General features: G+C 38.2%; 1 protein-coding gene across 10 annotated transcripts in view; it reads right to left on the reverse strand.

Moving 5' to 3' along the window:
* The window catches only part of vps13c (vacuolar protein sorting 13 homolog C), a 66,227-nt gene that overhangs the window by 9,620 nt on the left and 41,038 nt on the right, over window positions 1–15,569 (reverse strand). For all 10 annotated transcript variants that reach the window (XM_073858927.1, XM_073858924.1, XM_073858926.1 and 7 more), the window contains 22 exons: window positions 15,242–15,539; window positions 13,260–13,649; window positions 12,909–13,013; window positions 12,667–12,828; window positions 12,454–12,579; window positions 12,227–12,360; window positions 11,043–11,169; window positions 10,717–10,952; window positions 10,398–10,542; window positions 8,420–8,560; window positions 8,229–8,310; window positions 8,044–8,113; window positions 7,783–7,894; window positions 7,261–7,374; window positions 5,207–5,340; window positions 5,038–5,119; window positions 4,793–4,906; window positions 4,370–4,445; window positions 4,130–4,293; window positions 3,898–3,943; window positions 2,082–2,205; window positions 86–200 (listed from right to left, as the gene is read on the reverse strand). In XM_073858927.1, the coding sequence (XP_073715028.1) occupies window positions 86–200; window positions 2,082–2,205; window positions 3,898–3,943; window positions 4,130–4,293; window positions 4,370–4,445; window positions 4,793–4,906; window positions 5,038–5,119; window positions 5,207–5,340; window positions 7,261–7,374; window positions 7,783–7,894; window positions 8,044–8,113; window positions 8,229–8,310; window positions 8,420–8,560; window positions 10,398–10,542; window positions 10,717–10,952; window positions 11,043–11,169; window positions 12,227–12,360; window positions 12,454–12,579; window positions 12,667–12,828; window positions 12,909–13,013; window positions 13,260–13,649; window positions 15,242–15,539 (3,097 nt within the window). The remainder of the gene's footprint in view (window positions 1–85; window positions 201–2,081; window positions 2,206–3,897; window positions 3,944–4,129; window positions 4,294–4,369; window positions 4,446–4,792; window positions 4,907–5,037; window positions 5,120–5,206; window positions 5,341–7,260; window positions 7,375–7,782; window positions 7,895–8,043; window positions 8,114–8,228; window positions 8,311–8,419; window positions 8,561–10,397; window positions 10,543–10,716; window positions 10,953–11,042; window positions 11,170–12,226; window positions 12,361–12,453; window positions 12,580–12,666; window positions 12,829–12,908; window positions 13,014–13,259; window positions 13,650–15,241; window positions 15,540–15,569) is intronic.

Raw genomic sequence — 15,569 nt, forward strand, 5'->3', positions numbered from 1 at the left:
AACCCCATAAAACAGCAACTAAATTACTTTCGTTCGGTTTCAACGCCTTATTATTACTAGTTTCAATCTAGTCTAATGACCTCACCTGAAAGAGGTCATAGCCTTCAGATTCATGGTGGTCATATGGTCGTATGATGCCATCCTCTCGTATCAGACGTACTGGCCGTAATTTAGTCACCTCTTCAGTTGATTCAGCCACCCTGCAAATCAACAGTCAGCAACTAAATGCATTAGATTACTTTCTCAAAGATAACACATATCTGATTATATTTATGTAATGGGTGAGTCATCCTTAAGAACAAATAGTGAATTAAAGTGCTCAATTAAAGCATGCCTAAACAACCTTGAACTTAATGCATCTCAACAGTCATTACCAGCAAAAATCTAAAGTTTCCTTGTGCCATCGCATGCAGTGTCTTGATTTCTTAAGCCCTGTCTCACCTTTTGTTACTTCTACAGTGCAAGCATGAAAAAGCAATGTGATAAGTTTACATAGACTCTACAGTACAGTGTTGTTCAGGTGAGGTGTATAAGATGAAGCGATGAATAGATGGATGATAAAGCATACTGAATATGCTACCGAATAAGTGGGCAGGAGGGGGGCTCAACGCTGTTCCGGCTTGTTTTGAAAGTGATTGGCATGAATAAGCCAGGGGTGTGAACACTGTCAAACGCAACAGATTTGCCACTCATCTTTCAAGAGCAGAATTAATGGCATGGGTGGACAATGTGCTTGGTTAGCCTGGTCACTGACTGCCATTGAAAGCCTGATGCTTCTTTGCCATTGGCTGACCAGGCAACTTTGCGGTGCTGAATTATAGAGTCCAGTGTATCAGCAGTGCAGTTAGCTCGTGCAGTGAACTTGGTCTGACAAGCAGAGCAGTCGGAGAAAGAGGGACAAAAACTTCGCTCAGACATACATCAGCGGCTGTATTACAGAAACTGCAACAGTTTTTTAAGACTATAAGCTTTGTAACTTTGAAGATAATTTTTTATGCCTTAAAACCAACAATACATACTAAATTAAAAAAAACTGTAAAAAGCATGATAGGACCCCTTAAAAAAATAGAAGTCACACATTTCGGCCTGTGTGAGCATGTGCATGCATTGTTGCCTACAGTCACATATTGTACTCTGTGCTGCTCTGCTCATTAGACTTTCCTTTATCCCCAAAATGCACCAGTGAAAAGGGGTGTGGAGATCAGAAGCAATGTTACAATGATGGGAAAATAGGCACATGTTGATTAATCCACGTATAAGAGGGTTCTTGAACTGTACTTTGTACCACAGCTCACATCCTTTGCTTCCCACGATGCAATACTTACCTTCGAACCAATCACACCCTGTAGATTACAAATTCAGTCATGCTACTGAGTTTTTTTAGGACAAACCTGACTGATTTAACACTGAGGGATCATTCAACATTCACTGTTTTCTGGATTACATAGATACACATAGATAGATAGATAGATAGATAGATAGATAGATAGATAGATAGATAGATAGATAGATAGATAGATAGATAGATAGATAGATAGATAGATAGATAGATAGATAGATAGATAGATAGATAGATAGACAGACCTTCATCTATACACATACACACACATCCATACAAATACTCACTGAACTAAAAGGACAAACACATCCAGGAATTAACTCATGAAAAACATGAAAGAAAGTCACAAAATTAGTAGACAGACACAGAGGAAAAGAAAAGCAACACTACACAATGAACATAAACATGACAATAATGACAAAAAAGACGAAGACACACAAAATATGACACAGACACAGTTAATAGTAAATCAAAAATTATAGTCGCATAAAATTAATATTTTCCTGTCATTCTACTTTTCCTCTTGATAATGAAAGATAAAACTATTTTTAATTTAGACCAATATTAGACTTACAATACAATATACAATGTGCTAGCCGAAAGTAGGAGAAGGTACTGTAGGACCAGACACCCTATAAAACTGCTGGTGGACAATATGAGATTATGGGTAAAATTTAGAGCAAGCAAAATCTTTTGTGTGTGCATATACTGTACAAACTGTATGTCTGTGCATGTGTCTCACCTCTGAATGCCTTGAAAAGTGCTGCTTGCCATGTCTACGATGCCCCCTGTAGGCCTGGCAACCACTCCAACTAGGCCTTTCCCAATGCCCTTGAAGAAGCCTGCAGCCCCCTCTTTCTTTGCACCTAAACCCACGGCACATTATTGTTATATTTCTTTTCTTTTTTTATCAATTTAAAAAATAATAATTTTGAAAGGATCTTAGGATCTAAGATAAATCTAACATTTTATAATTTTAGATTAGCACAATTGTCAATAAAACTAATTTCAAACATTTAAGTATCTAAAATCATCAGAAAAATATCTATAAAGGTTTGACCACTATTGTATATTCATTGTATATGCAAAGTCTAGTGGTAAATGTTTAGCATATTATATTTATAGATTTATAGATGTGAAATAAATAAATAAATAAATAAATAAATATTACATATTTGTGACCCTGTCTGTGAAATCAAGGTTAAAAGATTAGTTCATTTTCTTAAAAAAAAATCCAGATAATTTACTCACCACCATGTCATCCAAAATGTTGATGTCTTTCTTTGTTCAGTCGAGAAAAAATTATGTTTTTTGGGGAAAACATTCCAGGATTTCTCTCATTTTAATGGACCCCAACACCTAACAGTTTTAATGCAGTTTAAAATTGCAGTTTCAACGCAGCTTCAAGCGACTCTAAATGATTCCAAACGAGGCATAAGGGCCTTATCTAGCGAAACAATTGTCATTTTTTTGCAAGAAAAATAAAAAATATGCATTTTTAAACCACAACTTCTCTTTTTTCTTCCGGCTGTGTGACGAGCCAGCGCGACCTCACGTAATTGCGTAGTGACACAAAGACATTAATTAGTATCATTCGACATACAACAACGTCGGAACGGTCCTCTTTCTTCACACTTGTAAACACTGGGGCGTAGTTTTGCATATACATCATCCGTGACCTCTTGACGTGATGACATATACCGTGAGGTCGCGCTGGCGCGTCACAGGACCGGAGAAATACGAGAAGTTGTGGTTTAGAAGTGCATCTTTCTTATTTTTCTTAACAAAAATGACAATCGTTTCACTAGATAAGACCCTTATGCCTCGTTTGGGATTGTTTAGAGTCCTTTGAAACTGCAATTTTAAACTGGATTAAGTGCTGGGGTCCATTAAAATGAGAAAAATCCTGGAATGTTTTCCTCAAAAAAGTTAATTTCTTCTCGACTGAACAAAGAAAGACATCAACATTTTGGATGACATGGTGGTGAGTAAATTATCTAGATTTTTTTTAAGAAAATTGACTAATCCTTTAAAGTCTCATAATCTAATTATGGAGCATCAAAATTACATTTTGATCATTGATATCACTTTAATTTCAATCTTTGACATGGTCTTACTCAGTAAATATGAAATATATTAAATTTTATTTTCAAATATATTTGTTTTATTTTCACTAGGGTTGCAAAATGATTAATCCTGACTAATAATTTGCAGAATAAAAGTTTAAAGAGTAAAACCCACATGCATGTATAATTTTAAGAAAAAAAATTGATTTATATATTAAGTATATATATACATATGTAAATATTTCTTAAAAATATACTTTCATCTGTGTGTATTTAGGTGAGTAAGGGATAATCCACAACTAGCCATGCATTAAAGGATTTTAATGCACGACGTAGAGGCGAAGAACCACCCGACGCAAATTAATCGTTTTGCAGCCCTAATTTTCACAGAATGTTCTTTACATTATATCTGATGATATGATGTAGAAAACAGTAAATCAATACAATAATTTCAGATGGGTTATATCAATAATAAACCATAAACCACCATACCTTCCACCGGTTTGGTCACAATTCCTGTTACTCCACCAACCACTCCCTGAAAGAGAATAAAGAGATTTCATTACTATCAGACACCTCGTAACAGCCTTATCTAAAAGGCAGAAAACAGAATGTAAAGTAAGTATTTATCTTAGTAATCTTCTGATTAAGAGCTCTATTATGCCATCAAGGTTTCAATCAAAATATTTGTCAAGATTAAATGAGAGAAATGTGTGCTTGGTACCTTGAGAAAGCCTTTGCCTCCTTTAGCCAGACTCTCTCCAAAATCTTTAGTGGGTCTGTTCATCTCCTCCCTCCTCTTTTGCTGATACTCTTTGTCCATAGTGATAGCAGCCAAACCTTTGCCTACAGAGCCTGTTATACGAGACACCATCCCAGCTGCGCCCCCTAGTAAGGAACAAGATAATAAAGTAAGGATGTTTAACATGAGTATGTTTAAGGGAAAAAGGTTAAGTAGCCTTACCAACTGTGTGTCCCAGTAAACTACGGACACCAATAACAAAACCTTCTGCAAATTCTTCAGGTCCTTGAACAGCCCCCTGCATAAACAGCACAAATGGGACCAACCTTGAGCAGACCACATCAAATATAACTTGATAAAAAAATCCACAATTATAGAGAGGAGTTATAAGCTTGGATCTAGTCAGTTATTTATGACTCAAAGCATAAGTGTAGATAAGGCAGCTAAATGTTTTTTCTCAAGCCAGACAGTCAGTGATGTTACAGTCCTGCTCTGGCACCAATACCTCAACCACATGAAGTTATTCAAGCTCCCGTTTATGGAGCCTACAGTATGAATACCTAACGTATGACTAACACTCGAAACACAGACTGAATTGAAGAAAAAAGCCTGAATGGATGGATAAATGCAAAATATGTGTCTGACCTGGAAGGGCTCGTAAAAGAAAGCCTCTACTCCTTCTGACAACCCACGGATCAGTCCGAATGGATTTCCAAGAACATCCAAACCCAAAACCAGCACGTACATTTGTGTCAGGAACTACAAATAGAAAAACATGACCATTTGAACTTTTAAAGAGTGATATAAAATGTATATGTGTTGTAAAGAGAGCATACATTTTGGTCTTGTAATAGACTTGGTGTGCATGAATGTGTATCTGAATCACTCACTTGTTCAGAATAGTGTCTGATTACTGCCCACATCAGTTTCTCTCGCCGGTAAAACTGATATTTCACCTCAAAATAAGCCAGTCTGTATAAAGTGTGGGAGGAAAAGGCGTGAAGCAAAACCCATGTGAATTAAAATTTCTAACTTGCAAAACAAAGCAGAAAATCTCACTTAAAGATCAAGTCGTCCACATCTGTGAGCGTGGCACCAATGCTTTTGAGCAAGAGGTTGACGGACTGGATGGCGACCATATCGCCCTGCTCAGACTCATCTCCACTGGAGCCCAAAGACAGACTCAGATGCAGCTAAAGAAACAAACATATGGTTTCTTGAGTCATACATAAAGATGTCTCAGGGCCAGATTTTCTAAACAAGGCAGAGCGCATTTTCAAAAAAATGGCCGATGGCAGAAATTTCTCCAGGATGATTTACTGACAAGGTTAAAGAACACAGGTGCAACATCGCATTTCCATAATGGCCATGGCTAAAGCAATTTAAGACATGCTTTTGAGCGCTCATACAAGTAAATGGTGCAAATACCTGTCAATTCAGAAGCACAAATGTTCACATTGCAAGAATTCTTTAAAAACTCAAGTGCTATAAATTTTGTATATGAAAGGGAAACTTCTACGAATGCATATGCAATAACGCCAGGTGAAAAACTGCGTGTTCTCATTGATTTGAAAATCGCCATGTCCTTGATTGGCCAGCAAATCTGTACGTTGTGACTGGCCTGAAGTTCCGGAAATGTAACGCTCCTTACCATGTTTAAAAGATTCGCTCACAATGCAATGCTAACAGGAGTTAATTTACAAGCTGAGTCCGAAGTGAGAGGAATTATGATAATGTCGGTCTTGTCTACATCACCAAAGAAGCTGCCACCAGACAAACATGTCATCAATGGAGACAACTTAGTAAAAGGTTAGGGCTGCTGTAGAAAAATGGCGGCACAAAATGCTGACTTCCATGTAAGGGGACCCTCGGTGTATGTAGATAAAAAGGTCTCATTCTAAGGTAATAAACACATAATGCTTCATTATGAAAGGTCTTTATACACCCCTGATAATATAGTTTTGTATATTATGTTGCATTTCTTTTAAGAGATCCTTCTAAAAATTACACACTGCGCCTTTAATGTTCAGAAGTACTGTATTTTCCAGACTATAAATCAGACTTTTTTTCATAGTTTGGTATGATTTCATTTTGACATACAGACATCTTTACCGTCTACATCCGCAAGAGTCCGCTATATGCTGGTCCTGTATTTATGTAATTCAATGAATTCAGTGATGTGGAATAACGAACCTGCGAACTTGATGCGCATTGGCTTGTTCTGTTAATTTAGCCTATTCAGCTTTACAGGCATGTTCAGTATGCTAATGTATCGTGTAAATAACTGATAATGTTACGTTAACGTACAGACATCTATTCAGCGTGCTGTTCTGTGTGCTATTGTTTGGTTGAACAACTTGCTTGCCTTTCTAGATTAAATGTCTGTTCTTCGGCTTAGATTTTGTGAAATAATTTTCTAAATAAATGCGACGTGTAGTCCATTGCGACTTATAAATGTTTTTTCATCTTCATGACACATTTTTGATTGATGTGACTTATACTCCGGTGCGATGCAGTCCGGAAAATACGGTAACTTAGTCTATAAGGTTATTCAATATATCACAAGTTAGTATTAACATTAATGCAATAGATACTGAGTGAAGAATGTGATCATAGATTAAAATGCGGTTTGTTTTAACATTGCTATAAGTACAAGACAATACAGTTAATAACACCTATATAACCTAATCCCTGTTATAACATTTTATTTAACCTGTTCTATTATGCAAGTGAGTTTTTGTCTAAAATGTAATAACATCGAAGGACAGTCATTAACACCACTCACGGTAAGTGTGTGACACTATTATATAACTATTTAATTTCACATTTTTAATGCATCTACCCTAAATAGGCTTGAAGGTAAAAACTAAGTGCATTTTAGTGGCACCAACTAGAATTGCAATCAGACATCATAATATTGGTTTAATATTGGGGAGGGACTGACAACGACATTAGAGTATTTGGAACTTCATTATTATTGCATTTCTGTTCAGTGAGGCTAGAAATGACAGCATTAATATGAAGCATAAGGCTATAAAAAAACCTCTGTAACAATTGAACTCGAATCGAACACAGGCTGTGAATTTTAATGAACTGTGGTGCTCATTTATTACTTTAATGGGTGAGATGTGGAAATGCTCGAAGAAGCTCAAGCCTGAGGTGTCTGTCATGGAGCTCTCCATCAGCTGAGCCTGTAATGCGTCCAGATCCTTCTCTATCAGCTTATTCTGGTGCACAGAAAAACATAAACACAAGTCCTTGGCATACGCAGAAGTACACATGAAATGCCACGTACATGATTGAATTAATGAAGCAGGTCTAATCAAAGAGTTCAGATGCAAAAGTCGCTAAACGCCACCTCCATCAAAAACGAGACCATGATATTAACCGAATCCTCTCTGCACGTAATATAATTCCATCAAATACTTTTGTGTCAAATCCCACCCTCAGGCCATTCAGAAATACTGTTTGTTAAGCAGAATCCATTAAGAGAGTCTCATAAAAAAGCGAATTAACAAGAAATCCTGCCAGACGCACTTAGCGCATTTGGAATCTGAACTTTACAATATTCTGACTATTATTAATCTTTTTTTAGTGGGCCACAGTGAGTCTTATTAAAGACACGCAGTGGTTACCTTCTCTTTGCTGTCCTGGGAGTCAGTGGTGGGCGTAAACAGGGCGAGGATCGCCCCCAAAAAACCCTGATCAATCTTTACTGCCATCTCCTGCACTAATGCCATGAAGTACCTAGAGATCAACAGTTCAAATAGGACACTTACTTCATTTTTAAATTCAATGTGGTTAGTACAATTAAGTGTTACTCTACAGATTAGTCCATGTGAGAGTGTTACAAAATAAAAGGTAAATCATGTGATCAGTGTGTGAGGACAACGTACTTAAACTGCATGACTTGGCTGTGCTCATTAAACCTTGTGATGACACTCACGTCAATAAATGGCTTTGGCTCTAAAGAAAATAAAGTGTGCAGATAAAGCCAATTTTCAGAATATTATTGCCAGATGTAGAATATAGAAAATCTTAAATATTAGATCAGTGTTGCTGGTGTAATTTGTGTTCATACCCGAGTCTTGAACAATAGACTTTGGAAGAGGAACGGGATGAAACACAGTGGGAAATATTGCTCCAGCCAGCTGATTGTCCACCTGGAACAAATGTTGAACAATACTTTTATGCCTCACAACTGAGCTACTGCCAATAAATGACACAAGTGTGACATGTAACAAGTAACAGATCTGCATTTGTGGGCATCACCTGAAGCCAGTGCAGCTGTGCGCGTAAACTCCTCTGATGTGGCGACTGTTTCAACTCAACGTGAATGCCGGGCAAAAAGTTTCTCCTTATGGTGGACAAAAACGGCTGTCTCATTAACATGGGCACCCTCCCAAAGTTCACCTGTTTTAACAAAGAAAGATAATCAAGAATACAGCAAACCTAAGCAAAATCTGTGCAATGAAAAGTCCCTAAAATCCTTTGGGGGTTTTTCATAAAGACTGACATAACGCATTCAATCATTTGTTCCAATAAAACACCCTTTTTTGATTTTTTAAAGTTATTTTTTGGACTTTATTTGATAGACAGTATGCAAAGAAAGGAAAGAAGAGTAAAGGGTGGAGAGAGGGGTACTAGATCGGCAGAGGACCTCGATTCGAAGTGCATCTGAAGAGTTTGGTTCCAAAACGAGATAAACACAATTTTTAACAAAAAATTAGTTACCGCCAAAATCAGTATTGTATCTGGTCAATATTAAAAGGTAAATTCTTAAAAAATTCTAAATTCAAAATCCAATATCTGCCGTTATTCTGTCATCTTTTCTCCCTTTTTTTTAAAATGCGATAAATGCCAGTCCTCCTTCTCTGCAGAATGCAATAAATTAGCTTAACCAATCACAGCGCACCATTCCACACATTGTAAACAATAATGGTGACGCCCCGAATACATACAGAATCCTAGTTTTCCTCATCTACTTTGTACTTCGTAATCAACAAACAAACAAAAACAAAATAATACTTTGATGGCATTGCTAAACCTGTGGTGGTTTTCTGTGACGGGAAAGAAACGTAAGCCATCAAAATCAAATAATTTATGTGAGAGGCACTCGAAAGACGGAAAAATGTCGGCTGTTGCTTGTTCTCACACGACAGCATCAAGCTTCAGTCATGCTAACACACTGACCCCAGGGGATCTTATGAAAACATTTCCATTATTTTACGCGAAGTCAACGAAAATCGAGCAGGACCAAAACATTTTACAGCTGATTGGTGTCCCAAGGATGACAGCAGCAATGACAGTGTTCTTAATATAACAAAGTAAGTGTTTTGATTAATGCCATTAATGTTTATTTTTTAATCTGTGTAGACCACTAGTCAACTTAATGAATATAACATGGCAAAGATGATTGCACATTTATATATTGATTCAATAGATTTATTGCATTTTGCGGAAAAAATAATATTTGCAGTTATTATAATAAATCTTTGAAAATCAAATTATGGATATAAATTTTTAATGTTATTATAACCTAAAGATGCTATGTAAAAGATTGTAACAGAAAATAGTGGTTTTCAACTAGTCACTTTCTTGGTATAGAAACACATTTTTACCCAAAGTAGTCAAAATGGATTTATTGCATTTTGGAACCAAGCTCTTCATCTGCACCATACTGTATGTCGGAGCACTGCCCACTACACCACCGTCTATGACATAAAACACCCTCTTAAAGGTGCAGTGTGTAAATTTTAGCGGCATCTAGTGGTGAGGTGCTGGTGGATTGCAACCAATGGCTCAGTCCAGTGCTTAGCCCTTGTTTTTTAATCACATAGAGAAGCTACAGTAGCTGCCACCGGACAAACATGTTATCGGAGACAACTTAGTAAAAAAAAGGGACAAAATGGCGATTTCCATGTAAGGGGACCCTCGGTATATGTAGATAAAAACGTCTCATTCTAAGGCAATTAACATGTAACGGTTCGTAATGAAAGGTCTTTATACGCCACTGATAATATAGTTTTGTATATTATTTTGCATTTCTGTCAAGAGATCCTTCTAAAAATTACAAACTGCACCTTTAAACAAGCACCCCGTAATCCCATTTACTTCTGACCAGCAACATCAAGTAGAAAATAATGTTTATGTCTGCAATGGAAACTGTACATGTATAATATAAAGGACACTGGGAATGAAAAATGGTTTTAATAAGAAAATAATCAACAAAGCCAGTCATTTTATTCACCTCTAAGCCAGTTTCCAGTTTAATCCAGTCTGGTTCACTCTTTTTGCTGATATAGTTCTGGTAGGCCTTTTCCAGCAGTGCAATGTTCTTGTGGTTAAATGACTTCCATCGATTCTTTGGTCTCATCTCCCAGACAACACCAGAACTTAAAGAGAGTCACATTCATCCTTAATCCACCAAAGTCAAATCATTTGTGTAATAATAATTCAAACAATGTGTAGCGTTTCTGGTCCACTTTATTATATATTACTCTATAAGGAATTTGAAATTATTACCACTACAAAAACACTTTTAGGTTTTACGGTTTGGGTTTATGTACCTGGTAATGCCAACGTATGCAATCTCCTGCCTGAGGTCACTGTTGATGAGTGACAGGCCTAAGTTCTGTAACGAGATATTGACTTCTTGTTGAAACTGCTCCAGCTCTTCTGCCTGCCTTGCCTTTGTCACTATGCCGACGTCTTCAGTAAAGATCAGCACCCGTTGTCGGCCATCCAGGAAAGACACCCAGTGTATCTCAACTAAGTTTTGGTAAGAAAACTGCCCACATTCATCCTAAAAAAAAAAAAAAACACAATACAAGAATGACATCTCAAGTAACATCAGGACCCCAGCAAATTCGATTACCCATAACCTCTCTTTAACCTTCACAAGATCCAGTTCTCCAGAATGGTCCTGACAGCTCCAACAAAGCTTTCTCACACCTGCTGGATCATCCCATGCAAACCGCTGGGCTTCACCGGGTTGAAGTGCCCAAGACTTTTCACAGCCACTGAACAAAAACACATTCACATAAACGTACACATACTATACATTGATGTGGATGTACAAGAGAGATTGAAAATACTCTCTTGATGTGAAAAAATAAGTATTTGGTTGCAACAAGGGATAGACACAAATGCCCAAATAAATGGAGTTATAATAGAATTTAAATAAAAACACAAAATTTAAAAGTTCATCAAAAGGGACATATCATGAAAATCTGACTTTTTCCATGTTTAAGTGCTATAATTGGGTCCCCAGCGCTTTTATCAACCTAGAAAAAGATCAACTCAGTAACTTAGTTTTTGAAAACCATTCTCTGCAAGCATGTGAAAATATATGATGCCTAGCCGATGCGCGACCAACGACCACCGGCTGAACCAGTTTAATCCGCTTACCCGCTTCCTATCCCTACCGTATCTATATATATATACATATATTAATCTCTCCCAAGGGTTTTTGTCCTTCTAGGAGTTTTCACACCGGGTTTTTCTCCTAGGGGGGGTTTTCATCCCCGGGAGAGTCAGCCAACTTTGGCTTGACTTAGCACTTTACTGTATACGTTACATTATTAATACGCTAGCTTGTACGGTTTAACCTTAGCCGTTATATTCTACTTCTTATATTATCTATTGATTTTCTGTGTTCTCCTTTACATCTACTCATGTTAACAATTGTGAAAAGCGCTATATAAATAAAATTGAATTGAATTGAATAGGTCATTGAAATCTGGCTCCAATTGTGATGTCAGAAGGGGATAATACCGCCCCTTAATCTGTACTATCCAACCATGGCACTACCATTTAGTACAGAGATCAGCTCATTTGCATGTTAAAGGACACACAAAACGGCACATTTTTGCACACACCTACAAGGTGGCAATTTTTACATGCTATGATAAATTATCTGTATGGTATTTTGAGTTAAAACTTCACATAGGTACTCTGGAGACACCAAAGATTTATTTTACATCTTAAAAAAGTTCTACCTAAAGATAAAAAAACATAAAACTCCTCAGAATTTCCCAATGGGACTCATTTATTTAATCTAAGTACAGTATTGCTGACCTCTGTTTGAAGTTGATAGTGGCAGCAGGTGTGTGGTTCACAAGAAGAGCAGGTGCAGCTCCATCATAGTAATCAGTGAAGCTGATGACAGTGGAGTGATCTGAGATATTCACATCCACTATTACACCACCATACTGTAACCAAACATACGGTTTAGCATTTAGTAGTAAAACTGGTTTAACAGCATCATGATTATTGCATGAAATAGTTCCCCATCGCACGCCCACCTGATCCATGCACAGTAGGGTCCCATTATCCTGCTTGTTAAAGAAGAACGATTTGGAGGTCGATTCAGATCCCACAACTCGTACACACAGCTTCCCTGTGCTCGACTCGGGCCACAAAGGCAAACACTGTGACACACACAACCGTACGGTCAACACACACACATACGTTGTGTATACAGTCGCCTCTGACAAGAGATTTTAAGCAGCTCTGACCTCAGTAGAGGAGATGTAGTGCCATTTGTTGCTGAAGTCATTGTTATTCTGCACCTCTCCAACCTCCAGCTCAAACGAGGACTTGTTGACCAGCGTGTAGAAAGGACTCATGGTTACGATCCGTGTCAGATTAAAGCTGCTCATCTGGATGCTGACCCCCACCTTGAACATCAAAAGAGGATTCAGACAGCACGCACACAGAGAGCCAGACTCGTTGCATTAAAAATGTTCAAAGGGTTTACCAGGTAGTCTCCGGCTCTGTCTGGACAGCGCACACACCCGTAACTGCCAACTGTGTCCAGCGAGAAGCCATCCGACCAGGAGCTGGTGGACACACAGAGCTGCAGCTGAGATGAAAAGGTTTGTGTTAAAACATGCCATACTGTTGAAACATGCCTATAGCACACAAAGATGTTAAAGGCGTGCATTATTTAGTTATTCTGAATGTTAGGCAGGCCCACAAAAACATCTAAATCACTGCACACATATTGACCACAAGTGTTTGACTACATGATGCCCAATCACTCAAACAAGTAGCTTTTATGTGCTTATATTATGTATTCCAATAAACAAAATAAAGAGACCAATGCAACCTTATTCTTGGTGAAGAAATTCTTCTTTTTGAAGGAGAACAGAATGACGTCTCTGAAGTCAGACGGGTGTTTGACACACGTGTCTTCAGCGCGATACTGTAGCACGCGGGACGTCTTATTGATGATCCAGTACGGACTGTAGATGGACAGGATCATTTTGCCACTCACGCGAGACACATGGACGCAAACGTCCACGGTCAGATCCTCGGAGGTGTCGCAGGTCAGGCAAACAGAAAAGAACTCTGGCATGTCCTTACTAATCCTCATTCGGCCGCTCCAGTTGCGCCCTTGGTATTTGCTCAACACAAACTCCATAATTTCGCCATTGATCTGAGAGTTTAGCACATCTGCCGTACTGCCCTCCTGAAGCTCGTAGAAATCAGGTGAACCCTGAGAAAAGATTAATATGATTAAAAAAGATATAGGTCGCGTACACGCTGCATATTAATTCGGTTGTCACTTCACCTTTTACTGCTTAATCCTGTTCTGTACACACACAGTTCAGTAATGTACAGGACTGAACAACTAGTAGTTAATAAAGTGTTCAAACGTGCATTATGGACATGACAGGTCTCTCTTTGGAAAAAATAAATGCCTAGAAGCGGAAAAAGTCTTATGTATGCAGGGTTTCTCGCAGAAAATTTGTAAGTTGAGGTGGTAGGTTTGGGTGTGGCAATCAAAGGGGCGGGGCGTACGCATCATGAAGAAAATTTAAATATTCTTATTTAAAACACTCAAATAAAACTTAATTTTGAAAAAACTATGACAGAAAATGAACACAAACTAGATTATTAATGAATTAAATGTTTTTACCTCTAACGGGAATAGCTGCGTGATGAAGTGAAACTAAAGGGTTATTAAACACAAACTAAAGCAGATGTTGTAGAACGTCTGGCGAACGATGATAGATAGCGCAAAAATGGTAAAAACTGATTATTTCCCACTATAAATTACATTATCTTAAAGTAGTGTAACTACTGTAACATGTAAATTATGCACATAAATAACGTGAGCAAGAGCACTCGACAACTATATCGAATCAATAGGCACGTGAAACCTAGCTAGCAGGTTGATCAAACAATAAAATCACCTGCTAACTTACTTTAAATTTGCAAGAACTATAGACTAATACAATAACAGGCTTTAATAAACCCAAAACATAAGTCCACTTACAGTTCTCACGGACACGCGTTTTATCAACTGGCTATCCTCAAGTCATGACCGACCACGTCTTTATCTCATTTCGGCCGTGTGGTGCACGTGCCCGCTCGCGGTGGGAAGAGCGTCCGCGCTATTCTCCGAGATGCAGTTTTACGGCCTTTATTGCAGCAAATTATTATTTTTTGAACGACCTAGTTAAGGTGGTAGGGTTTCCCAGCTTAGGCGGGCCGCCCGAACTGAAAAGTGCTGCGGGAAACCCTGGTATGTGCGGTGCAGAAAATGACAGAGGCACGAGCGTTGACTAGTGTTGCCAGACTAAAAAACAGCGAACAAGAAAAATCCAATAATAAACCGAAATAAATCCAAATGCTTTACCTCAAGAATCAAAATATTGGGACCGGCATCTTCACACTTTAATAACATCAAAAACTCGATCGCTTCATGAGCCAAAAGCCATAAATGGTTAAGGGCCAAAACGATATGCAGGTACAAAAAAGAAGAAGACCTGGCAACACTGCAAGACATCCCGCTGTTGAGCAGCCTCAAAAATACGTACAACACACAACGCCAAGACGGAGGTTTATTGCAAAACATAACGCTGTTAAATTTGTTTTGGTCAAAGCTGTGAGTGAAGCACGCGAGAGACGGCAGAATGTTGCTATGGTTATCTCTGTGTAAATCGTCACATTTCTGAAGTGAATCTTGTACCGCACAGACATGAAACGAACATTTAGGTATTTAAATTTAAGAATTGTCAGTTTTGATTTCATAGGTACTTTAAACATAGCTACTTTTCATAGGTACTTAAAAATATTTCATACCTCCAGCAGGTAGCGTATTGAGTAAGGCAGCAGGTTTTTGATGGTAACTGTTGGGTGCAGGTGGATGACATAAGCTGGGTCCCAGTCCTCCTCACCATGGCTGGCAATGTGACTCAGTTCATCCGGCACAGCCAGCGTGTTCACCACCACCGGCGGGAAGCTGCTATCCATGGCGGGACACTGCAGCACTGCTTGAACTTCTGAGCTTACGTGAACATGCTCCTTCCATGCGATGTACGTGGTTGACGAATGATACTGATCTTCTAAAGGACCGAGAGGCAGCAAAAACAACTGACTCCTATAAGAACACACAAAGAACAGAACGTTA

This window comes from Misgurnus anguillicaudatus, chromosome 21 (assembly GCF_027580225.2).
Source record: "Misgurnus anguillicaudatus chromosome 21, ASM2758022v2, whole genome shotgun sequence".
NCBI classification, from domain to species: Eukaryota; Metazoa; Chordata; class Actinopteri; order Cypriniformes; family Cobitidae; genus Misgurnus; species Misgurnus anguillicaudatus.